The sequence below is a fragment of the Myodes glareolus genome, chromosome 17 (assembly GCF_982192425.1).
Source record: "Myodes glareolus chromosome 17, mMyoGla1.1, whole genome shotgun sequence".
NCBI lineage: Eukaryota > Metazoa > Chordata > Mammalia > Rodentia > Cricetidae > Myodes > Myodes glareolus.
This window is the reverse complement of record NC_142042.1, coordinates 60,420,504-60,446,497: the sequence shown is the minus strand read 5'-3', so window position 1 is coordinate 60,446,497 and position 25,994 is coordinate 60,420,504. Positions and strand designations below refer to the sequence as shown.

General features: G+C 46.0%; 1 protein-coding gene across 5 annotated transcripts in view; it reads left to right on the top strand.

Annotated features, from left to right (window-relative positions):
• The first annotated feature begins 6,079 nt into the window (after nt 1-6,079).
• The window catches only part of Pdzk1 (PDZ domain containing 1), a 37,667-nt gene continuing 17,752 nt past the window's right edge, over nt 6,080-25,994 (top strand). Inside the window, exon 1 of one of the 5 annotated variants that reach the window (XM_048447086.3) lies at nt 6,080-6,241. Coding sequence is in view for 1 of the 5 variants with exons in the window: in XM_048447078.3 (XP_048303035.2) it covers nt 24,933-24,945 (13 nt within the window). In the remaining 4 variants the exon portion in view is untranslated. Of the gene's footprint in view, nt 6,242-9,620; nt 9,761-10,954; nt 10,978-11,363; nt 11,486-24,921; nt 24,946-25,994 lie in introns of those variants that run through there. The other 4 variants (XM_048447096.3, XM_087897731.1, XM_085677955.2 and 1 more) reach the window with 4 other exon arrangements.

Below are 25,994 nucleotides of genomic sequence, written 5' to 3'. Positions count from 1 at the left end.
TGTGTCTGTGTGTGTGTGTCATATATATACTTGCTCTGTCCCACAGTTTACCTTTGGTGGAAGCAGACTGTGTGTTCTGACCTCTCAGTTGGGTAAAGGGAGAGGAAATGATTATAAATAGTTCTTCATGAGGCTGGAGAGATGGTTTGGCATTTAAGAGCACTGGCTGCTCTTCTAAAAGACCGGAGTTTGATTTCCAGCACCTCCATGTGCCTTACAACTGTCTATATTCCAGTCCCGAGGGATCCAACATCCTCTTCTGGCCTCTGGGGCCTGCACACACGCAGTGCACAGACACACATGCTGGCAAGCACCCACTTTTAGAAAATAAAAAGGAAGAAAAAAAATCTTTCACAGACAACTTACAAGTTTTACCAACTCTTAGCTCTCCAGGGGTCCTCAGGCCTCCACTGGCCTGAAACCTGTTTCCTATAAATACTAGAAAATTCTGGTCAGCAACCACATGGGGCCTCAACATATGCCACGGCAGGGAGGGTGGCGTTGTCCCACGTGCCACCCATCAATCCTCACAGCTGTAAAACATTTATCTCTGTCCTGTATCTGGACCCTGACCTAATAAATTCCCCTGAAGGTATGCAGCCTGCGTGGCCAGCTTCTGTAGATGTTAGCGGAGGCCAGGAACGCACGGAAGCAAAGGTGACTCAGGACAGGGACAGAGGACAGCAGGATCTAAAATGTTCGGGTTGGAGTAAGTTAATGAGCTACTAAAAAGTGATGTGCGACAATCAAATGTTGAAGCTGAAGTAAAAACAGGGGTCTCTCAGGTCCCCCGTGGCCAAGCTGACTCGTGTTGAGGAAAGAACATTCACTGCCTGTCAAAACAGAAGCAGCGGCCTCCAGCTGCCACACCTCTGCGCGCACACGGTGTCCTTGGTTAAATCACTTCATCTCTCTGGGTCTTTGTTTTATGGTCAAAAACTGAGGCATCTCAACATGAATAACAAGAACAGCTTTTTAAAAAATGGGGCAGGGACTCTTAACAGCTGTTTCTGTAAAAAGACATGCCATCAGCCAGGAAGCAGGAGAAAAGCTAATGCTATCGGCGTCAATCATTAGGGAAACGCAAATGAATTGTTACACTCATCAGGATGACAAGTGTCTAAACAATAAACAAACCAACAAGCTAGGTGAAGTGTGTTTGTGAGGATGTGGAGAACCTTTGTGTCGCTGCTGGTGAAGAAGCAGAATGGCACGGCCATTATGGGAAACAGCGTGGGGCTGGTGAGATGGTTCAGTGGGCGGAGGCGTTGGGATTCTGTTCCAGGAGCCCCAGAGTCAAAGGAAGAAACTGATTTCCTAACGCTGTCCTCTGACCTCCACACATGTATACCCACACACAATTAAAAATAACAAAATAAATCTGAAAAAAGTATATTCTTACTAGGCATGATGGCTTTTAAATCCCAGCATTAGGGAGGCAGAGGAAGGTGGATCCCTGTGAGTTAAAGGCCAATCGGGTCTACAGAGCAAGCTGCAAGACAGTCAGCACTGCATAGAGAGACAGTGTCTCAATAACAACAAACAAACAAAGAAACTCTTCTTCTTTCCTAACCTCGTGGTCAAGCACAAATTCAGACAAAACAAGGGATGAGCCATCAGCCCCAGGAAACCAGCCAAGGAACCTGAATCTCAGGGGCCTCCCAGAAATCAGATGAACATCCTAACCACCAGTCAGGCAGCCTCCAACACTCTGCCCTGTGTTCAGATACTATCTAAATGGAACGTTATAATAGTATTAAATATTAATATTAAATGACAGTAAAGTACACATATCAACTTGGCTGAATCTCACAAATACTTGATTGAAAGGAATAAAACATACACACATTTTTGTATGAAAATAGCCTAGCTCCTTTGTCCTCATTTTTTGTCGTGAATCAACTATTTGTATATGTTTGGAGCTTTTTGGGGGCTTTCTAGTTTATTTCATTCTAGTTTATTCATTTGCCTACCTGGTCCCCAAATCATATTGTAGTAAATGCCACCATTTACTACATGGTCTTGGTATCCAGACAAAGAAACTCCTCCCTGAGTACTGGCATTTAAAAACAATTTTACGTCTCTGTGTGTGTGCACGTGCATGCATACGCGCAAACACATGTGCAGGTGTGAGCATGGTATGGCAGGCAAGTGGAGGTCAGAGGACACTCCGTGGGGTTGTTTCTCTCCTTCCATCTTCTGGGTTTCGGGGATTGAACTCTGGTCATCAGGCTTGACTGGAAACTGCTTTTCCTGGCAGAGCCATCTCATTGGCTCCCTTCCTTAGGCTTGTTTTTATTTCTGAAACTGGCTTATCCCGGTTCTACCAGCAAATGAGGGAAATTTCTTTCACTGGAAATGTCAATATCTATCTATCATCTATTTATCATCTATCTATCTATCTATCTATCTATCTATCTATCTATCTATCAATCTATCATCTATCTAGTAGATTTGGAGAGAATTGGCGTCTTTTTGTTTGTTATTCATGGACTTCCAACTCCACAATATTTTAGAGTTTTCCAAATATAACAGAATATCAACCCCAGCTTCCGGGGCATCTGAGCAGAGTCAGGGGACCTGGCCCCAGGACAGTTGCTCCAGTCTTGAGAAGCTTCACTTGCCCACCCTAATAGCTGCAGGACTATTACCAGTCTTTGTACGTGACCCAGTGAGGGTCACGCATTAGGAAATAGTGAAAGGTGTTTTTAGCTTTGTGTTTCCGACCAGGGGCACGGGATACTGAGTTGCCAGTAGGCAGGGTGCCATTCACAGTGTCCCAAACACCACCTTGTACTTCTAGCCCATCCATTTTCATGAATGTTGGTACACTGTGCACTCAGAAGTAAGAGGACTGATTCTTGCAAACATGAAGCAGCACTGTGCCCTGAACGTTTACTAGATCTATATGGCTATATAAGCCATATTTTATCTGGCTATATAAGCCATATTTTATATGGCTATAAAAGTCTTCTTGGAAGCTGGAGAGGTGGCTGAATGGCTAAGAGCACCGGTTACTTTTCCAGAGGACTTGGGTTCAATTCCCAGTACCCACATGGCAGCTCACAACTGTCTTTAACTCCAGACAGTTCCAAGGGATCTGGTGTTCTCTTCCAGACTCCCTGGGAACCAGATATGCATGTGGTACATAGATGCACACTCAGACAAAATACCCATACAAATAAATAAAATTTAAAAAATAAATCTAAAAGAAAACACAAGTCTCTGTCCTTGAGGAACTGATATTCTGACAGGAGGGACAAAGGAATCAAACAACACAATACCCAAATCTGAGGACAAAATGGAGCACAATGAAGAGACCAGGAGGGCAACAAGAAAATGACTGTCTCAGCCCAGATTCTGGGGAGAAAAAAGAAATGTCTTTGGCAAAGTCCTAGTCACAGACCTGCTTTGGATGAGGGGTGGATAGTGGAGGTGCTGGTGGTGCGGGATAATTGTCTGTATTCTGTCAATCATGTTTTAAATAAATGCTGATTGGCCAGGAAGGAAGTATAGGCGGGAAAACCAGACAGGAAGTAGGGGTGGAACAAAGAGAACAGGAGCATTCTGGGAAGCAGGAAGCTCCCTCCACCAGTTCTGCCCAGATCACCGAAGAAGCAAGATGTGAGCTGCCCCGCTGAGAAAGGTACCGAGTCATGTGACTAACATAGATAAGAATAATGGGTTAATATAAGCTACAAGAGCTGATAAGTAGCCTGAGCTAATGGGCCAATCAGTTTTATAATTTATAGAGATCTCTGTGTGATTTTCTTTGGGGCTTACTGGCTGTTGGGGAACTGGGCAGGACAGAAACCTCAACAAGCAGGTCCTGCATGTTACATGCTGGGGTTGAGGATACCTTGCACGAAGTCCTTCCTTAATAGAAGCAGCAAGGTAAGTAGTGAACACAGATTGTAGGTGGAGAATTTCTTTACCTTTCCTTGGGGCAGATGGGTGCTGCCTGAGCGAAGATAAAGCCTCCAGCTCAAGAGAACAAACAAACCAAAGAAGAAACCATTAACAACACATTTAGGATTCAATGTTGTATCTTCTTGATGCCAAAGCCCGGGCTGGGCTAAGGCTCAGGATTAAGAGCATTAGCCTAGCACAGTGAGGCTTTAGGTTCCATGGCCTGGGTTTTGAGAAACAAAGCTCAAAACCACCCCTACATCCTATGTTACAGCCTGTACTCATAGCTTATTACCTGCAGACAAACCAGAGCTTACACTGCACATCCTCAAGGGTGGGCTGCAGGGTGTGTGTGTGTGTGTGTGTGTGTGTGTGTGTGTGTGTGTTAAAGCCCAGCAGATTTAGCTGGGCAGTGGTGGCACACACCTTTAAACCCAGCACTCTGGAGGCAGAGGCAGACAGATCTCTGAGTTCCAGGCTGGCCTGAAAAACAGAGTGAGTTCCAGGACAGCCAAGGATACACAAAGAAACCTTATCTCAAAAAACAAACAATGCCCCCTACCCTCCCACCCCCCAATCCCCCCGCCTTGCCAAGCATATTTAGGATCACCAAATCTTGAAGTTGGAAATGACCCAGGAAATCCCATCTTGTCTCTGTACAACAGAGAACACCTCCTAGTAGAGCAATACATTGTCACCGCCCCCCCCCCCCCCCGCCACTCGCTCAAATACGGCTGGGGAAGGTATGGAAGAGGAGGCAGAAGGCTCTCCCGACCGCAGCACCGCAGGCAGGTCTTATTACCGCTGTAAAGGAGTCATCTAAGAAGACAGGACGGAGTCCAAGGCTGACTCCTCAGTCCTCCTGGGCAGGTGACCCTGGGCAGGATTATTAAATAGATGAATCTCAGCTTTCTTATCTAGAGATGAATATCATGTCACATGATGAGGGCTGAGGAGAGTAGTCAATGTAAGGCCTTGAAGGGCACAGATAACCCTACGAGATCTATAGCTCTAGAGCATCCAGAGCGAAGAACTTTAAATTGTTCTTGCATTACTCAGGTCAGGCTCATTTGTAGGTATGACATCAAAATTTTGTAATTGTTATTGTGTGTGTGGGGGGGGAGGGCCTGCGTTCCACCCATAACACTGTAAGAAAGAGAATTAGCCCAGATCAAACATCTGGAATCTGGCAAGTCAGAGTTTCAACTTGGGGGCTCTGATCCTAAATATACAGCACCCTAATGCTTTGAAAGTTATATTAGCAGTCAAGAGAATATGGCTTAAAGATGGAAGGCAGCTGGGTCTGATGGAGTGGCTCTGATGCTGGCCAGTTTAAACTGTTACCCACTGGCTTAGGTCACACATGGGTTGAGGGCAAAGCCAAGACCCAGGGAGAAAATAATGGCTAGCTCTTCATGAGTGGAGAAAGGTGAGGCCACCGGTTCTCCAGGCTAGGGCCTCCAGGCTAGGGCTTGCCTTGTCTCCTGCTGGGAGCCGTCTCCTGCCCTGGATTAGGAATGTGGGCTGATAATCCAGGTGAGGATGGTTTGTGTGGGTGCGGTTGATAGAGATCAGCTGCGGCCCTGGCTGAGGCACGGCTCCAGCCCACAGGGAAACTTGTGAAAACGCTGTCCACTGCCCAGCCGCCTTCCTGAGAGGCTGCAGAGTGTGGAGAGGAGTTCAGGTATCAGTAGTTGGAGAACAGACATCAGCCAGCGGGAGACAGGAGCCGGGCTTTGCTGCTGCAGACCCCAGCAAGCAGGCAAGTGCAAGACCCCAGGGCACAGTGGGAGGCAGGACCGGTGAACAGGGGCTCTGCCTTCGCTGGGCTTTATTAGCCTGCTGGTGGCTTTCGGGGCAGGAGGTGCAGTGCCCTGCTCTCCGGATGGCCTCAGTGTGGAAGGTGGCTGGTGATGAGCCCCTACTCTGATCCTGGGCTAGGGGCAGTGAAATTCCTACTGGGATTAGGGATTGGCTGGGTATGACCCAGACCTCTGTTCATTGGACAGGACTGGAAAGGCAGAGGCACCTCCTCCCCAGCTGCCCTCCCCACCTCTGCTCCCCACTTTCTGTCCTGAGGGAGCACAGACAAGCCCTCCTACTCCCCACATTGTTAGGCCGGGGTGGGGGCAGGGCTTCTGTTGGTCAAGGGATCTTGAGGGTTTCCAGCTGGCAGGGAGCAGGACAGAGGTCGCTTGAACTCAGACCACACGTCCCTGTTAAATACATCAGCTTTTAAATCAATCTTTGACCAAAGTCCAGTAAGTTCCAAGACTAGTAGTGTTAGCAGCAGAGAGAATTCCTAGTGGCCCGGTGGCTCCTTCTCTCATAGGTAAGAAATGGCTTCTGGAACCAGCCGCCTGGCCTGGAGATCCTCTTTCCCTTTTCTTTTTTCCTAGCAAGTGACTACAGGGAGGGCTTGAGGCCCTTGGTGGTGGCAGGAGGGCAGGTGAAGGGGTGCGGACTGTTTCCTGTGGTTTCACAGCTTTTTCTGCTGGGGCTGTGAGGGCTAGTTAGGCTCTCCTCATAAAGGTGAGCTGCTCACTCTCCTTGGATTGTACGAGATGGGGTGATGGGGGGTTGAGGAGTGTTGTATAAGATGCACAGCCAAGAGAGAGACCACAGACCTCATAGGCCCCAGGAAGTTTTTTCCTGAGACCACTGCCCAAGCCTTTTGGGTGTAAGGGCAGCTAGCCCTTAAACTTCCTGGCTAGTCAAAATAAATGCCGCCTCTCTACCTCCCAGGCCAGTGCTTAACCCTTAACCATGAGGAAAGCCACGGATTCCTGGGCTAGTTGAGTGGAAATTCAGGTCCCTCAATCTCCCTTTGGGGCATCTCTCAATCTCTGTGTCTTGGGTGAACCTGAAATGTCTCTTGTTATTCTGAAGTTCTCCCGGATTCTTCTGTGTGTAGGCATTTGGGGAGGAACTCATTTCCGGAGCATCAGGATCTTTACCTAGGGGCCCACTAGTTCTGAAGATTGCTGGTCTATAACTATATTTATAAAGACTCTCACGGGGGCTTTGATGTAGAAAGTGTCATCCTGTATCCATAAGTGACAGGGCCCTGACTGCTTCAGGCCACAGTTTGACTAGTCTTTCCTGTCCAAACAAATCAGGGACTTTGAATTTGTGTGTTATGACCGAGCACACTGTTCTCATACTTGACTCTTGTGTAGTCTCTGCCGTATGGGCTTGTTGTTGCTGTTGTGTGTCCTAGACCACTTGGTAGGCAGCTGCTGCTCACCCGAGGGAGAGAGCACAGGTCTGGGAAACCAGGGGCTAAGGTCTTAGATCATTTATCACAGGTCATTAGATACATGCCTTGCCTCAATTTTGCTATTTGTTGAAGGAAAATCGGGTACCATTTCCAAAGGGTTGTTCTGAAAATAAAATTAGAAATGTGAATGTGTCTGAGGGACTTGACAGTCCAAATCTAAGATGCCTACTCTTCGGACGAGTGTATCTAGCTGTGCCATGGAGTAGCGGGAAGCGGCATCCATGCGGTTTGCTGGAGACCGTGTATGAGTCTTTTGGTGTCACTGAGTCTGTTTTCTCAAGGCCTTTCCCATATAAGGGGATCCGTTCTTTGAAGGTGGGCTCCTTGTGACTCGAGGAAGAATTCAAACGTTATCTTCCAAGAAGGACTTCCGAAATCCAGCCTCCCTCCGTCTCGTCACGATCTTGCGTTACTCTATAGCACCCGTCGTCTGAAATCATCGCTACCTGCAGTGTTCCCAGTTCTTGGGACAGTTCCTGACTCAGAATAGATGCTTACATGTTTGGGTGGAGGGAAGGGAGCTGGGTCAGGGGTTGTTTTCGTCAGCTATTCCTGGGGAGAGGAGGCTGAGGAACTTGGACTTCCTGTCAGGCTGTCTGACCGTGGAAATGGACCTCTCCACTCACAACTTAGTTTAAACGGCTCATGGCTTTGCATAGGTGGGCAAGAGGAGATGGAGGTAGCCAGGATTCCCTCAAGCTCTTCAGCAACTCCTTTCCTTGGTTCTTCAGGAGAGACCACCACCCAGCTCTTCTTGCCCAGTTGGCATTCTAGACAAGTGCTTAAGAGCATGGTGGTGGTGCACACCTTTAATCTCAGCACTTGGGAGGTAGATCTCCGAGTTCGAGGCCAGCCTGGTCCACAGAGTGAGTTCCAGGACAGCCAGGGCTGCACAGAGAAACCCCTGTCTCAGGTGCAGGGAGTGAAGAATGCAGGCATTGGGACTGGAAGCCTGGGTTCCAGGTGCGACGTGGGTGTTACTCTGAGCCTCTGTTTCTTTCTCACATGAGTATTGGGGGGGGGCCCAGTTCTTAACTGTGAGGAAAGTTAAATGCTCAATGCATCTTACACGCCCCATCATGATGTCTTTAGTTCCCCTGTTCTGTGTGCGGTTCCAGAGAACTCAGGACGCCCGGCAGTAACGAGAGGTTTGTAATAGGGAAGGATGATGTCTTGCCTACTGAATAGCTGCTGTGAGGTTTCTCTATGCTTGAAACACCAATACTGGAGCCTGGGCCAGAAACAGATAGCTGTATTTATGAAGCTGGGTGGAACCACAGAAACCAAAAGTTAAAAACAAACAAACAAACAGAACAACAGAAACATCTTTTCCCACACCTGCAACCCAAACAGGACTAGCTCATGGGATTCCCACCAGCGGTACGGAATACCTATAGAGCATGAAAATACCACCAGGAGCTTGCCTACTCCACAGGCAGCTTGTCTTGATGGGGATGCTGATGCAAACAACCGAAATGGCATCTATAATCTTTGTGGCTGAGTCCAAGGTGCTTCACTGCCTATCCTGACCCGTTTTCTGTCTTTCATCCTGAATACACACGGAGGTGATTCTGAAACATTCGCTGTTCCGTGAAGACATGTGTGCTCTCCCGCCTGGAGACTTCTTGCTCCTCCCACTCTACCTACAAGATCCCAAAGCACAGCGTAGCCTCTGAGGCTGGGAAGCAAAGGAGTCCAGACCTCACATCAGAGTTTAGGCTCGGCATATCTAGCCAGGTGAAACCAACGTAGCCATCTGGAGTCTCCCCCACTCCATGAGAAATGACTTGTTAAGTTTCATCCCGTATTCAGAAGTAGCAAGTAACTCTAGAAAGGACTCGATACATGCTTAACAATAGCACATTTTCACTCTTAGCCACTGTATCGGCGCTAGTAGGTGTGTTTTGTGACTCTCTCCACTGGATTCTGGGCTCTCTGGAGGTAGGACAATGTCTTGCCTAATTTCAGTTGAGCCTGACACCTGCTTCATTGTGGGGGCTAAATGTACCTTGATGGAAGTAAAGAGGGTGCTTAAAGAGGAGGGGTGACCTACAGAATGTGTTAGTCATGCAAGGATTTGAATGTTGACCTGGACCCGGGAAGGTCCTGAATTCATCCGCCTGGAAAAAATGTTTAGTTAGCACCTCCTATAAATGGGTAGTCAGCATTGGGGAAGGGAACCCAGGCAGAGCCTGTGGCGTGAGCAAAGGGCAGGCTGGGTGTGGGTGGTCATGCAAAGACCAGGTTTGTATTTCCTAAGGAGCAACGGAGGGTAGTGAGGTACCTAGAACCTGGGTCCTCTGAAGGAGCAACACATGCTTGATGCCCCAGCAGGAATCTCTACTTTTGAAGACTGGTCAGAAAGTTTATCTAGAGGCAGGAGGACTCCACTAATAGATCAGGCATATGGAAAATGTAAGTGGGTAGAAAAGCAAGTTTTAGGGACTGGGTAGTGTGCTCACCTGGCATACACTAGCCCCTGGACCTGGTCCCCAGTGCCACATAAACCAGGTGTGGCTGTGCACACCTGTGGCTGCTAGTCAGGAGAAGCAGAAGAGTCTGCAGCTGAAGGTAAGGTTTAAGACTGGGCTGTGTGAGATCCTGCACCAAGACAAGCGTGGCGCTGTTTTGGGGGGAAACCCTCATTGCAGCTGACCTCCAGGAGGCCTTCGCTGTTTCGGGTCCCATCAACAGTGTGAGCGCATCCTCTCTTGTGTTCTCACAATTTTAACTCCAGCTCTCTCCCAGCCCCTGAAACCCTTAGGTAAGCAATTAAATTGTGGAGAGCAATGAACTCCCAGACTGGAGTCCTACCATACAGTACAAAATATCATTTATGGAGCCTGCGGTAGGGAGGATACTAGGTACCGGCGATCAAATGACCTTTGGTAAAAGAAATTTTATTCTTTATCATAAAAGGGAGATAAAAATTGCTCACCAGGCCTGTCATCACTATTATCTAGATAATTCTCCATGGAATGCCTCCATGAATTCTTTGCATTTTAAATCTATCCCCAGCTGAGACCCGGACAGCGACTGTCACAATGGGAAGGGGCAGTTAGCAAATCTGTGTTTAGGGCCTCATTTTCCCCTCTGTTTTGGGACTAGTCATGTAAATATACTTGACCTGTTGAATTTCCATAGGTGTTGCTTTTCAATGCAGGAGCCTTGGTGGCCTAAGATCTGCCACCTGCACCAAAATCTTAAACTGTGCTCTAGGTGAGTGGCTTTCGAAGGATGAAATCAAAGCACTTTTGTATCTTGCTTGCCAGAGATCCTCTTCTCAGTGTCAGCTGAGCTACAGTACGCCGCCTTCCTCTTTCTTTAAAGTTTGCTTATGTTTCGTGTATGGGCGTTCTGCCTGCATGTATGCGCCTGCACTGCGTATGTGCCCGGTTGCCCACGGGACTCAGAAGACGTTAATTGAATGCAGATGGTTGTGAGTCATCATGTGGGTGCTGGGACTGAACTCGGGTCCTCTGCAAGAACAGCAGGTGCTGTTAACTGCTGAGCCATCTCTCCAGCCCCACAGCATGATTGCATTTAATGTTTAATGTCGTTAGCAGAAGCAGTCTGTGCGAGGCTTTGCCACAGAGGGATGTGGTTGTCTGGGCGGGAAGCCCTTTGCCAGGGTTGACCACATCGGGAATTCACAGCCTGTCTGCAATTTTGGACTTAACCCCCACATGCTCCACCAACTATATTTTTTCTAACTGAAGTCTGGCGACCTCTGCTTTTTCAGGTCACATAGGTGTGTGTGGATGCAGGACGAGTAACCTTCTTCTCAGGTACGAGTGGGCTGCTGCACCCGGTTAAACTTCCAGGGAGTGTTAGTTCCCTTCTCACTGAAGTGCACAGGTTTTCTAACAGTCGTGGAGGCCAGTGAAGGTGAGTCAGGGCTAGATTCGATGTGGCCAGATAGGCCCTGCTTCCCCCACCCGCTTCTGCCTCAGTGAAGTGGACAATTGGTTCCATCATGCTTCTGTCCTGGGTTATATAATGGAGGACCCTTCCACAGGCTCAGTGACCAGGTTAAACATTACTCACCAGCTGACCTGTGAGCCCTTATCTTTCAGTAAAACTGCTTCCCGAAGCAGGTGTTTATATAGGTGCTGTCATTCCTGAGCCCATTGCTGACCGCAGACCACATTTTCCTACCTATAGGCGGAGTTCCTGTTGATCCTACGTCCTTTATCAAATCTTTGGAAATTTGATGTTTTCTGGTTGAGTGGACCTGGTCCCTGAGTACTCCCTGGTGACCATGATCCACACGAGGCCCAGATAGCAGTGTATAAGGTAGGGTTTCGCTCACTCCAGCTCCTCCATCCTTTGGCTCTGCAGGTCCCTGGTTGTTGGCTTCCACTTTGAGCTCATGGGTTCTGGCTTCAGCTCAGCCTGGAGGCTCTGCTGGAGCCTTTGATACATAGACTCACAGATACTCCCGGGTCAGGGCGAGTCTCAGCGTAGTTATCTGAGTGGTTCATTGGGAACAGAGGCATCTGCTCTTCCCAGCAGCTAAGGTTAGCTTTGCAGAGACTGTCAGGAGAGAATAGGAGAACTTCTGGCTGTGCCAGATGATCACGGTGCCTGCGCATTCTTCAGTCCCTACTCGCCTCCACCAGCAAATGCCATTGTGTCGGGTGTCGGGTCTCCCACTAGAGGTCAGGACTAATGGCTCCTGTGGCGCGGGTGTCCTTGCTCTAGACTCTATGCTCCGGAGATTTTAACATCCATCTGGAGCATCACTGTCTCCATCAAGGGGTACCATCATCTTCACCTACATCCTCACTGTTAGCAAGGGGTTACCTGGGATTCAAAACTAGGTAGATCTAGGTTTAACGCTGGTCCTTCCTAATGTGCTTTACCCGGAGTAGAATGTCATGTGGAGGTGGAGAGAAAAGCACACATTATTAGCTCTGCAGGGCTGTGGCTGTGGGCTCCCTGGACAGGAGCTAGTCTGTTTGAAGGGACCTTCATGACCTCTTAACTCTCCTACCCCAAGTTTGGTGTCTGTATTTGGGCATTTCTGGCTTGTTCCTTAGGTTCCCCAAATGGGTACAAATTAAGAGTTCCCTGTTGAAGCTGTGTGTTGCCTTTAAGGCCAGCAGTTGGGAAGCAGGTACATGCAGGTGGATCACTAAGTCAAGGACAGCCTAGACTACACAGGGAGGTCCTGTCTCCGAAAAGGTTCCCTGTTGAATTGAAAATACATTCAATCCTTTCCCCCGACTAACCACTGACTAGAAGAAAAAAAAAAACAAAACAGTTGAATCCCTTAAATAACCAACAACAAGTTGATTCCTTGGAAAAGAATGATGGTGCTGGGACTTAGGGAACATCCATTTCTGGGCTTTCCTACCTGTGCCTTGAGGCGGAGTGGGGCTGGCTTTTCTGTTTCCAAAAACCTTAGGGAAGAGGATTTGGTCATTTGTCCTGGACATCTCCTTAATTCACTTAGAGCATACTGCCTTAGGTTGCCCTTCCTCCCCATCTTCCTGCTCCCACTTTCCTGGTTCTTCCTCACTCCTAGTTCACATTGGTTCTGCACTCTACCACCCTACTCTGGGCTGATCCTCAGTCTAGAATCCTCACCAGCCAGCCTCCTGCTTTTCAATGTCAAACCCCAGCTAGGGTGAAAGGTACTCTCAGTCTGTCATTTTTCTTTACGCGGGTGGCCATGTCCAAGAACCCCGGCATAATAAGCTCATGCTGCATTGCTGGCCCGCACCCCCATCCCTTTCTTGCTCTTGGTGTCCATTATGGTGAAAACGCCAATGCTCACCTAACTGCATTTTCTGTATAGGATACATGATTAATTAAATCTGTTTCCTGATTCCCTACAGTGAAGTAATACTGCTTGTGACATTCCAGACATGGTTGCACAGGCTGCCAGCCCACGGGCTCTGTTTGGTTGGGTTTTCCATGTTCTTAAAAGTTGGAGACGGATGCAAACTCTTTAAAAACGGGAGCAACTGGGGCTGGAGAGATGGATCACCGGTTAAGAGCACTGACTGCTCATCCAGAGAATCTGAGTTCAATTCCCAGCACCCACACGGCGGCTCACAGCCACCTGTATATGCAGTCGCAGGGGATCTGACACCCACTTCTGGCCTTCAAGAACACTGCATGAGGGGGCTGGAGAGATGGCTCAGCAGTTAAGAGCATTGCCTGTTCTTCCAAAGGTCCTGAGTTAATTCCCAGCAACCACATGGTGGTTCACAACCATCTCTAATGGAGTCTGGTGCCCTCTTCTGGCCTGCAGACATACACACAGACAAAATATTGTATACAAAATAAATAAATAAAATTAAAAAAAAAGAACATGGCATACAGACACACGTGCAGGCAGAACACCCTTCCATATAAAAATAAAAAATTAAAAAAATACATTTGAGAAAAGTGGGAGCACTTGGTTGAACATGGCGGCACACGCCTTCAATCCCAGTTCTAGAAAGGCAGGGACAAGCAGGTCTTTGAATTAAAGGTCAGCCTGGTCTACACAGTGAGTTTTAGGCTAGCCAAGGCTACATGAGACTTTGTCTCAGAACAACAGCGACAACGAAAGGGAGCAAGTGTCAGCTTCTTGTCCCAGCTGCCATTTTCCCGCTCTGAGACATGTCTGTGCCTCTGTTGTTCAGTACCCTCTTGCTTCCCTGGCCTTTTGGTGTCTGAGCTTGGTGGCCTTCCCTGGTTTTGTTCTTGACATCATTTGGCATTGATATGTGTCTTAGGTTGGAATGCCTCTCGGGATGGCACCATAGCCTGGGCTTTCTGCTGATTTTTTGCTAGGAATTCCCTGAGGCTTTACCCTAATCTCTCTTCCTGCCACCGTCTCCCCATGGGGCTTCACTTGGAACACCCACGCAGACTGCCCTGGAGGAGGACTCTGGTTCCAGTCGCCAGAGCTACCGGAGCTGTGCCCTCTGATTTAAACCCACCGCAACCGACCTTGCTATCCCGTTCCTCAGTTGTACTATTGTATTTCTCTGAAACAAGGTCTCACGATGCAGCTCAGGCCGGCCACAAACACTCATGCTCTTCCTAATAAGACTTCCAAACATGGCGATTGCAACTGTGTGTCACCATGCCTGTCGAAAACTGTGCCATGCTGGTGTCCCTTGAGTCATCCCTCAGGAGGCAGGTGCCAGGGCTGCTGTAATAGAATTTTACAGAGTGTCATTTTCTTGATGGTCTAGAGACCAGAAGAATAAGACAAAGATGCTGTTAGGGTTGGGCCCTCTGAGGCCCCTGTCCTCAGCTTTCATAATGGCCACCTCGTTGTATCTTCACGTGATCTTTTTTTTTTTTTTCCCCAGTGCGAGGTCATCCCCAGCATCTCACCCTAGTGACAGCAGTCCTACCAGATTTGTCTCCTCCTCATGACCTGGTTTAACTTTAGTTGCCCCTTTAACATCATGGTTGACATTCAGGTTCAGAGGCAGGGCCCCCATTCAGTCCATACTGGAAAGGGAGCCTCTAGCTGGGAGGTAGGAGCAAATATCATAGTTAATTAGTAGAATAAACTGGGTAGGGCAAGAAATTCAAGGCAAGTTATAAAAACTGGACCCTCGTGGAGAAGCAGCCAGGCTAGGCAGGACTGGAGAGCACCAGCGTGAGAGCCAGCAGGGAGCAGGGGAGAAGTGTGTGGCCAGAGTACCACCTACTTCATTTCTGCAGCTCCTGCTTGCAAGCTGTCCTGGCAGGGGACACATTGTGTCACCTCACTGTTGTTGCACCTGCTCTGTCTGATGCCATCTCAGCATGGAGAAATACGAAGGGACAGGGTTGAATGAATGCAACCGATTGCCAACCGATTGCTTAGAGCGCCATGTTTGGTCCGCCACCCTCCCCTTTCTGTGATTCTGTTGTCACAGTTTCTAGGCCAAGGCAGGCCCTTATCACCTCTGTGATCACTGCGACAGCTTCCTCCTGGCCTGCCTCCAGGGTGTCTGCTCCAGTCCACTCCACCAATTGTTCCTGAGCCCAACTCTAACCTTATTGTCCCTCTGTTTAAACACACCGAGTGGGCCCTGTGCCACCAGGCCATGGCCAGATACCATGGGCTGGACGTGAAGTTCTTCCATGTCTCCCACCAGCAAGCTCCCTTTGGTTTGATTTTGAGCTCTTCCTCAAGCATGCCCACGGACTTTTCCATGGCCTGGTAGCCATACCATTCTGAAGTAGTCCTTAATTTGTCCCAAGATGTAGCTCTTACACATGTATACTTTGTAGTGGTAAAGTTTTCTTTTTTCTTTTCCTTTTATTTCATGTGTATGGTTATTTTGCCTGCATATATGTCTATGTGCCACATGCATGTCTGGAGCCCATGAACACCAGGAGAGAGTGTCAGATCACCTGGAACTGGAGCTACAGGCAGTTGTGAGCCATCATGTGGGTGCTGGGAATTGAACCCCAGCTCCTCTGCGTGCAAAGCCAGTGAGTGCTCTGAACTCCTGAGTCATCTCTCCAGCCTCTGGGAATTATCTATCAGCCATTTCCCATAACTTAACCGACCCCTAAGTCCCTTGAGAACTGGAGGCTTTATATGTTAGTATAGGGACATGGTGCGAACGCATGACCTGGGTGTGGGGTAAGTGAGCTCTCTTGATTTTTAGTGGAAAACTGAAGGGGTTACATTCACCATTCTAGACAGACATCCCCTGCCTGAGCACGCTGACTGGAGGAGCTTTATGGAGGGGAAAGAAAGAGACTGGGATGTCGCAAGAAGCTGAGGCAGGGCTACAGTGGTCAGTTTTCCTTGGGCTGGCTAGGTTTCTCAGACTTGAGTGCAGCTGGGTGAGGGAGGAACAGTGTCCTTAGTTCCCCCTGCGGGTCTTAATATATAACCCCAGGTAGTGTGAAATGCCCTATACAGACCAGGTGGCCTTCAGCTCAGAGTTCTGCCTGCCTCTGCCTCCTGAGTGCTGGGATTAAAGGTGTCCCCAGCAAAGCCTGGCTAGCTCTTAAGGAAGTGAGGTTTGGGGGCAGCATCAGAGTTCTATCAAAATCCAGAGGTTAAACGTAAGTTTTCAACGGTTTGATTTTATGTCTGCCTGACTCAGAACAGCACGGAACTGTCGAGGGGGGAGGAAGACAACAGACAGGGACCGGAGGGTGCCTGCTCCAGCCACTGTGATCAGGCACTCACTTTAGACAGAGCTGGATCTTGAGGACCCTTAGGGTGACCAAGAGTCTCTCGTAGCCAGACTGTCACCAGGGCTTCTTCAGGGAGTAAAGGTGAGCTCTGGGTAATGTTAATAGTTCATCCAAGCATGACATTCTTCTGTGACCCAGGAGAACTGTCCTTGAGGGGAAAGGAGTCAAGTACCCCGTGGGGTGATTTCAAAGACTAGTTTTCAATGTATGCCTCAAAGTCTGTGCCCAAAGATGTGACGAGGGGACTAAGTATCTATTTTTATGGCTCTGTGCAGGTGATATGCAGGTGAATCTAAGGGACAGCTAGGATTGAGATCCAATTTGTGGGTGGCCGTGAACACCGAGATGGTACCCCATACCTGTCACTGAACCATTTAATCTTGTGTGTGTGACTTTTTTCCTTGTATGTCCGTCTGTGTGTGAACCACACGCATGCCTGATGTCCTTGGAGGCCAGAAGAGGGCATCAGATCCCCTGGAACAGGAGTTGCAGATGGTGTGAGCTGCCATGTTGGTGCTGGGAACCGAACCCTGGTCTTCTGGGAGAGCAGCCGTGCTCTTCACCACTGGGGCTTCTCTCTAGCCCGGCACTGGTCTTCACAGGCATGATTTATTACCATTAGTGACATCTGATGGCTGTTGGGTTTATATTGCTTTGATTGGCCTGTCTCTCACACAGATGGAGGCAGCTGGCACATTTGGGCGGGGTTGGACAACTCCCCTGTCTCTCACAAAGTGAAGGTAGTCAGCACATTTGGGTGAGGCTGGACAACTCCCAGGGGTGAGAAGAGGATGCTCTGACTCTTGATCTTACATCTCTAGGGTTTGCTACTTATACTTAGCTCCTTCCTTGGTAGAGCTTGGGCCTTGGGTTTGAACCTGAGTACTGCCACCAACAAAAGATCGCCAGTGGTGGTGCTCGCCTTTAATCCCAGCACATGGGAGGCAGAGGCTCAAAGGAATTAGACAAAAAATAGATTTTCCTTTTTTTTTTTCTTTTTTTGAGGCAGAGCCCCTCACTGGTCTGGAGCAGGCTGGCTGACTGATGAACGCCAGGATTCTGCCTGTTTCCACCTTCCCAGCTCTGGGGTTGCAAATGTTTGCTATCATATCAGCATGTCCCAGGTGTCTTAGGGGTTCTATTGCTGTTATTGCTGCAAAGAGACATCATGTGAGAGGCAACGCTCTCTCTCTCTCTCTCTCTCTCTCTCTCTCTCTCTCTCGCCTTATGTCTAAAAGTCACTTATGAGTGAGTACATATAATATTTTGTCTTTCTGGGTCTGGGTTACCTCACTCAATATGATGTTTTCTAGACCCATCCGTTTGCCCAGAAATTTCAATACTTCATTTTTTTCTGCTGTGTAGTACTCCTTTGTGTAAATGCATCACATTTTCCTTATTTGTTCTTCGGCTGAGGGGCATTTAGGTTGTTTCCAGGTTCTGGCTATGACAAACAATGCTGCTATGAACATGATTGAGCACATGTCCTTGTGGTATGGTTGAGCATACCCAAAAGTGGTATTGCTGGATCTTGAGGTCGGTTGTTTCCTAATTTTCTGAGAAATCGTCACACTGAAATCCAAAGTGGCTGTACCAGTTTGCACTCCTACCAGAAATGGAGGAGTGTTCCCTTTCCCCCACATCCTCTCCAGCATAAGTTGTCATCAGTGTTTTTGATCTTGGCCATTCTTACAGGTGTAAGATGGAATCTCAGAGTTGTTTTCATTTGCATTTCTCTAATGACAAAAGATGTTGAGCATTTCCTTAAGTGTCATTCAGCCATTTTAGATTCTCTGTTTAGGTATGTACCCTATTCTTATTGGATTATTTGTTTTTTTGATGACCAATTTCTTGAGTTCTTTGTTTATTTTGGAGATCAGACCTCTGTTCAATGTGGGGTTGGTGAAGATCTTTTCCCATTCTGTAGGCTGTCATTTTGTCTTTTTGACTGTGTCCTTTGCTTTATAGAAGCTTCTCCGTTTCAGGAAGTCCAATTTATTAGCTGTTTCTCCCAGTGTCTGTGCTGCTGGGGTTATATTTAGGAAGTGGTCTCCTGTGCCAATGCATTCAAGTGTACTTCCCACTTTCTCTTCTATGAGGTTCAGTGTGCCTGGCTTTATGTTGAGGTCTTTGATCTATTTGGACTTGAGTTTTGTGCATGGTAATAGACATGGATCTATTTTCATTCTTCTACATGTTGATATCCAGTTCCGTCAGCACCATTCATTGAATATACTTTCCTTTTACCATCTTATATTTTTTGCTTCTTTGTCAAAAATCAGGTGTTCATAGGTGTGTGGATTGATATTTGGGTCTTTGATCCAGTTCCATTGGTCCTCCTGTCTGTTCTTATGCCAATACCAGGCTGTTTTCAGTACTGTAGCTCTGTAGTAGAGTTAGAAGTCAGGAATTGTGATGCCTCCAGAAGTTCCTTTATGTACAGGATTGTTTTGGCTATCCTGGGTTTTTTGCTTTTCCATATGAAGTTGAGTACCATTCTTTCAAGGTCTGTGAAGAATTTTGTTGGGATTTAGATGGACATTTAATCTGTAGATTGCTTTTGATAAGATTGCCATTTTTAGGGCTGGAGAGATGGCTCAGCGGTTAAGAGCATTGCCTGTTCTTCCAAAGGTCCTGAGTTCAATTCCCAGCAACCACATGGTGGCTCACAGCCATCTCTAATGGAGTCTGGTGCCCTCTTCTGGCCTACAGGCAGACACACAGACAGAATATTGTATACATAATAAATAAATATATTAAAAAACATTAAAAAAATTGCCATTTTTACTATGTTAATTCTACCTACCCAAGAGCATGAGAGATCTTTCCATTTTCTGGTATCTTCTTCAATTTTTTTCTTCAAAGATTTAAAATTCTTGTCATATAGGTCTTCCACTTGTTTGGTTAGAGATACTCCAAGATATTTTATATTATTTGTGACTATCGTGAAAGGTGATGTTTCTCTGATTTCTTTCTCAGCCCATTTATCATCTGTGTACAGGAGGGCTACTGATTTTTCGAGTCTATCTTGTATTCTGCTACGTTACTGAAGGTGTTTATGTGTTGTAGAAGTTCCTTGGTAGAATTTTTGGGGTGGCTTATGTAAACAATCATATCATCAGCAAATAGCGAGTGTTTGACTTCTTCTTTTCCAATTTGTATCCCATTGATCTCCTTTTGGTGTTTTATTGCTCAAGCTAGGACCTCAAGAACTATATTGAATAGATATGGAGAGAGTGGACAACCTTGTTTTGTTCCTGATTTCAGTGGGATCGCTGTGAGTTTCTCTCCATTTAGTTTGATGTCAGCTGTTGGCTTGCTGTATATTGCCTTTATTATGTTTAGATATCCCTGCTTTCTCCAAGACCTTTATCATGACGGAATGTTGTATTTTGTTGGAGGTTTTTTTTCAGCATCTAATGAGATGATTATATTTGTTTGTTTTTTTCATTTTGTTTATATGTTGGATTACATTGATAGATTTTTGTATGTTGAACCATACCTGCATCTCTGGGATGAGACCAACTTCATGATTTTTCTGATGTGTTCTTGTATTCAGTTTGCCAGTATTTTATTAAGTATTTTTACATCAATGTTCATGAGGGAGATTTGTCTGTAATTCACTTTCCTAGTAATGTCTTTGCATGGTTTGGGTATCAGGGTAATTGTAGCATCGTAAAAAGAGTTTGTCAATGTTCCTTCTGTTCCTATTTGTGTAACAATTTGAGGAGTGTTGGTATTAGTTCTTCTTTGAAAATCTTGTAAAATTCTGCGCTGAACCCATCTGGTCCTGGGCTTTTTTTGGTTGGGAGACTTTTGATTAACTGTTTCTATTTTTAGCACTTATAGGTCTGTTTAATTTGCTTATCTGGTCTTCATTTAATTCTGGTAAGTATTATTTATCCAGAAAGTTGTCCATTTCCTTTAAGTTTTCCAATTTTGTGGAGTACATGTTTTTGAAATATGACCTAATGATTCTCTGGATTTTCTCCGTGTCTGATGTTATGTCCCCATTTTTATTTCTGATTTTGTTAATTTCAACATTCTTTTTTTTTTCTTTTTTATTTTCTGCCCAGCTCCTAATTTCAACATTCTTTCTCTGCCTTTTGGTTAGTTTGGATAAAGGTTTGTCTATTTTGTTGACTTTTTTTTCAAAGAGCCAACTCTTTGTCTCATTGATTCTTTGTATTGTTTTCTTTGTTTCTATTTTGATTTCAGCTCTCAATTTGATTATTTCCTGCCATCTAGTCCCCTTGGGTGAGTTTGCTTCTTTTTGTTCTAGAGTTTTCAGGTGTTCTGTTAATTAACTAGTGTGGGATTTTTCAGCTTCTTTATGTAGGCACTTAGAGCTATGAACTTTCCTCTTTTTTTTTTTTATATATTTATTTATTGATTATGTATACAACATTCTCTCTCTATTTACACCTGCAGGCCAGACGAGGGCACCAGAACTCATTAAAGATGGTTGTGAGCCACCATGTGGTTGCTGGGAATTGAACTCAGGACCTTTGGAAGAGCAGGCAATGCTCTTAACCGCTGAGCCATTTCTCCAGCTCGAACTTTCCTCTTAACACTGTTTTTATCGTGTCCCATAAATTTGGGTATGTTATATGGTAATTTTCATTGAATTTTTGGAAGACTTTAATTTCTTTCTTTATTTTTTTTTCTTGGCCCATTGATGATTCAGGTGAGCATTGTTCAATTTCAATGTGTTTGTGGGCTTTCTGGAATTAAAGTTGTTGCATTCTAATTTTAAGTTATGGTGATCCGATAAGATACATGGGGTTATTCCAATTTTTTTTTTTTTTGTATTTTTGAGGTTTACTTTGTTACCAAGCGTGTTGGTCAATTTTTGAGAAGGTACCATGAGGTACTGAGAGGAAGGTATATTCTTTTATGTTTGGGTAGAATGTTCTATAAATGCCTGTTAAGTCCATTTGAGTCAGAACATCTGTAATTCCCTTATTTCTCTGTTAATTTTCTATCTGACTAATCTGTCCAGTCTTGAGAGTGGGGTACTGAAGTCTCCCACTATTAGTGTGTGGGGTTTAATATATGATTTAAGCTTTAGAAGTGTTTCTTTGACATATGAGGGTGCCCTTGTATTTGGGGCATAGATGTTCAGTGTTGAGATTTCCTCTTGATGGCTTTTTCCTGTGATTAATATGAAATGTCCTTCTTTGTCTCTTTTGATTGATTTTAGTTTGAAGTTGATTTTGTTAGATATTAGAATAGCTACACCAGCTTGTTTCTTAGGTCCATTTGATTGGATTTTTTTTTTTTCTTAATGCTTTACTCTAAGGTGATGTCTGTCTTTGAGGTTGAGGTGTGTTTCTGGTATGCAGCAGAAGGATGGATTCTGTTTCTGTATCTAATCTTTTAGCCTGTGTCTTTTTAGAGGTGAGTTGAGTCCATTTATATAAGGGATATTAATGACCAATGATTGCTATCTCCTGTTAACTTAGTTTTTGTTGTTGATGATGTTATTGTGTGTGTGTTTTTCCGTTCTTTGTGATTTGCTGCTGTGAGATCATCTATTGTCTGTGTGGTTGGGGATGTAGCCAACTTCCTTTCGGTTGGAGTTTTCCTTCTAGTACTTTGTGTAGGGCTGGATTTGTGGCTACATATTGGTTACATCTTGGTGTAGGAGGGTCTTCTTTCTGTGTGTTGCTTTCATTGGTCAAATAAAGAAACTACCTTGGTTTTTTGATCGGGCAAAATTTAGATAGGTGGAGTAGACTGAACAGGGTGCTGGGAGAAAGAAAGCAGAGTCAGGCAGATGCCATGGCTCTCCTCTCTGAGATGGACGCTGGTTAGACTCATGCCTGTAAGCCACAGTCAAGTGCCAATACACATTAATGGAGATGGGTTAAACTAATATGTGAGAGTTAGCCAATAAGAGGTTAGAACTAATGGGTATGGCAGTGTTTAAATAAATACAGTTTCTGTGTAATTATTTCAGATGTAAACAAGCCAGGTAGCCAGGCACAGGGAAGTGGCCCGCCGCTCCTCCTTTTTACTACGACATCTCATTTTGTCATGGATATCTTGTTTTGTTCTTCTATGATGATTAAAAGTTTTGCTGGATATAGTAATCTGGGCTGGCATCTATGGTCTCTTAATATCAGAAGGCATAATACTTGACCTTCTGGCTTTCATTGTTTCCATTGAGAAGTTAGGTGTAATTCTGATAGGTCTGCTTTTGTATGTTACTTGGCCTTTTTCTTTTACAGGTCTTAATATTCTTTCTTTATTCTGTATATTTAGTGTCTTGCTTATTATGTGGCAAGGGGACTTTTTTTTCCAGTCTACTTGGTATTCTTTAAGCTTCTTGTATCTTCATAGGCATATCTTTCTTTAGGTCGGGAAAGTTTTCTTCTATGACTTTGTTAAATATGTTTTCTGTGCTTTTGAGTTGAACTTCTTCTCCTTCTATCCTTATTATTCTTAGATTTGATCTTTTTATGGTGTCCCATATTTCCTGGATATTTTGGGTTAAGCTTTTGTTAGATTTAATATTTTCTTTGACTAATGAGTCTATTTCCTCTATTGTATCTTCAGCACTTGAGATTCTCTCTTCCATCTCTTGTATTCTGCTGTTTATGCTTGCATTTGTGATTCATGATCATTTTCTCATAATTTCCTTTTCTATAATTCCCTCAATTTGTGTTTTCTTTATTGTCTCTATTTCATTTTCACGTCTTGAATAGTTTCTTTCATCTGTTTAATTGCTTTTTCTTGGTTTTCTTTAAGGGATTTGTTGATTTCTTTCAATTTTTTGTTTGCCTTTTCCTCCATTTCTTTGAGGGAAATTTTCATTTGTTCTTTAAGGGCCTCAAACGTTCTCCTAAAGTTATTTTTTAGGCCATTCTCTTCTGTTCCATCTATATATTTGGTTCTTACTGTTTTAGGGCTACTAGTTTTTGTTGGTGTCATGTTGATCTTTGGGATGTTGAATGTGTTCTTACCTTGTCAATCCTTCTTTTTTTCTGACTGGTGTAGTTGGGGCTGTGTCTCTGGTGACCAATCTTCCAGGTGCCAGTGAATCCAAGGCTCAGATGGTTGCTCCTCATGGTGCAGTCAGGGCCATGGTTCCAGTTACACCTGAGGTCACTAGCTGTTCACGGAGGTTGTTCTGTGCTGGGGAGGGGGTAGCCCTGCAATCCCAGGGCTGTTTGGGCCTTCTCCCAGGAAGGTTGCTTGGTTGGGGCTGCTCCCACTGAGGTTGCTGCCTTGGGCCTGTTCTGGCAGAGGTCACTGACTCAGACCTGCCCCTGCGGAGGTCCATGGCTAGAACCTGTTCCCGCTGAGGTCTCTGGCTTGGGCCTGTTCTGTGGTGGCTCCCTTGTACCTGTTCCTGTGGAGGTCACTGCCTGGATCCTGCTCTTGAGGAAGTCACTGTCCCCACAGCAACTCTTATAAAGGAAAGCATTTAATTATGGCTGCCTTACAGTTCAGAGGTTCAGTCTGTTATCATCATGGAGGGGAGCATGGTGGCATGCAGGCAGACACAGTGCTGGAGAAGGAGCTGAGAATTCTACATCTGGACCGGCAGGCAGCAGGAAGAGATAGTGAACCACTGAACCTGGGCTTGAGCTTCTGAGACCTGAAAGCCCACCCCGTAGTAATATGCTTCCTCTAACAAAATCACCCCTAACAAGGCCACACCTCCTAATACTGCTACTCTCCATGGACCAAGCATTCAGACACTTGAGTCTTTGGGGGTCATTCCTATTCAAATCACCATACCAGAGAGCAAACTCATGTCCTCATGCTTGAAAAACAAGAGCCAACATTCAGTTCTGAGCCCTTTTGTGACCTGACTCTTTTTGTTGTTGTTTGTTTGTTTGTATTTTTTTTTAAGACAGAGTTTCTCTGTGTAACAGCTGTCCTGGAACTAGTTCTGTTTACCAGGCTAGCCTCAAACTCACAGAGAGGCTCTTGCGCTTTTGAGCCTGAAATGTTTCCGGGAATCCCACATTCTGTCTCTGTCTGGAGCACAGTCTGTGTTCCTGTCAGGTTTCCACTTGAGCTAAGATTTTCAAATCCTTTCAGGAGATCATGCAGCTGATGTTTAAAGGGCTCTTTCCCCACTTTGGTCTGGGTTGGCTCATGCACATTCAAGCCTATGACATTTCTTGGTAGGACATTTCCACCCACATGAAACATTATCTTGGAACAGAGGCTTCAGATGGACTTTTGCATGGAGCAGTCTGACAGGACAGACAGGCCTTCCCACAAACCCACTCCCAGCAGGAACAGTGATAACAGTCCCTTACCTTCCTCCAAAGAGTCCTCAGCTTCCAGCCTCAGACACATGAACTGAGGCCAACTAAGCTGGACCTGCTGGTTGTTGGGGCCTGCCTTGGGCTCGGGAACTGTCTTCTGGCCCTGTCAGTGACTGCTTTTCTGTGGGAAAAGCCTAGTAGTTTGAATCCTTTCTACTCTGACCCCTGGCAGAAGAGCCTCCTAACGCATCTGTGTTCATTTTCTCGCCTTCCTAACGTGCAAAATGCTCTGAGCTTTTCTTCTGGACCTCGGTGTATCATTCATTCTTGAGAGGAAGAATCCAATTGTTTGGAAGAAAATGAAGTCTGAAGGTGAGAGTAATGCTATCAGAAAGAGTGATGGACAAACACCTCTGTGCCTTTACTGTCTGCTTGGCCAGGGCCTGGTTCTTGCTGTCTGCCTGATCAGGGCCTTGGTTCTTACTGTCTGCCTGATCAGGGCCTTGGTTCTTACTGTCTGCCTGATCAGGGCCTTGGTTCTTACTGTCTGCCTGATCAGGGCCTTGGTTCTTACTGTCTGCCTGATCAGGGCCTTGGTTCTTGCTGTCTGCCTGACCAGGGCCTTGGTTCTTGCTGTCTGCCTGGCCAGGGCCTTGGTTCTTGCTGTCTGCCTGACCAGGGCCTTCGTTCTTGCTGTCTGCTTAGCCAGTGCCTTGGTTCTTGCTGTCTGCCTGGCCAGGGCCTTCGTTCTTGCTGTCTGCCTGGCCAGGGACTTTATTGTTTTTCCACACAAAAACAACTTGGTTACCAAGAATTGACTTTCCCGTGTCAGTTCAGACAGGTTCGTGGCTTCCTGTCATCGCCAGTATTTTGATAATTGGAAACAGAGCTGCTTTGGGATATTCTAGATATCTCTAAGTCTTCACTAATTACCTACACGTTCACCATCAAGGCCTGGTCCTCAGATTTCCTCATCAAGAAGTAGATGAACTGGGGGTTGAAGAAACAAGAAACAGATCCTTGTGCGCAGTGTCCTAGTTAGGTCAAAGCTCAGAGTCCAGACATCTTCAGGAAGCAGCAACACAGGACCGAGGACCTGACAGGATGTGGACTAGATAGAAACAGGAATGGAGGTGGAACAATGGAGCTAAACTGAATTGACTCTCTTAAATACTGTAACGGAAAGAGGTTTTGCCCAGAGGGTCCCATGTAAGACCAGGAATTTGGAATTTGGGGTGGCTTGATTGGGGTGATGGTATCCACTAATCTTTGTGGGGGGCACCTGCTGATGGAGGGGCCAGCACTAATCTGTTAGTGACTGGATCATTGTAATGGCAGGCATGACAGGAAGTGGACAGAAGCGCTGACCTCTCCCTGTAGGCATGATGACATTTCAGAGTTGCTGTTGCTCTGAACTGGCT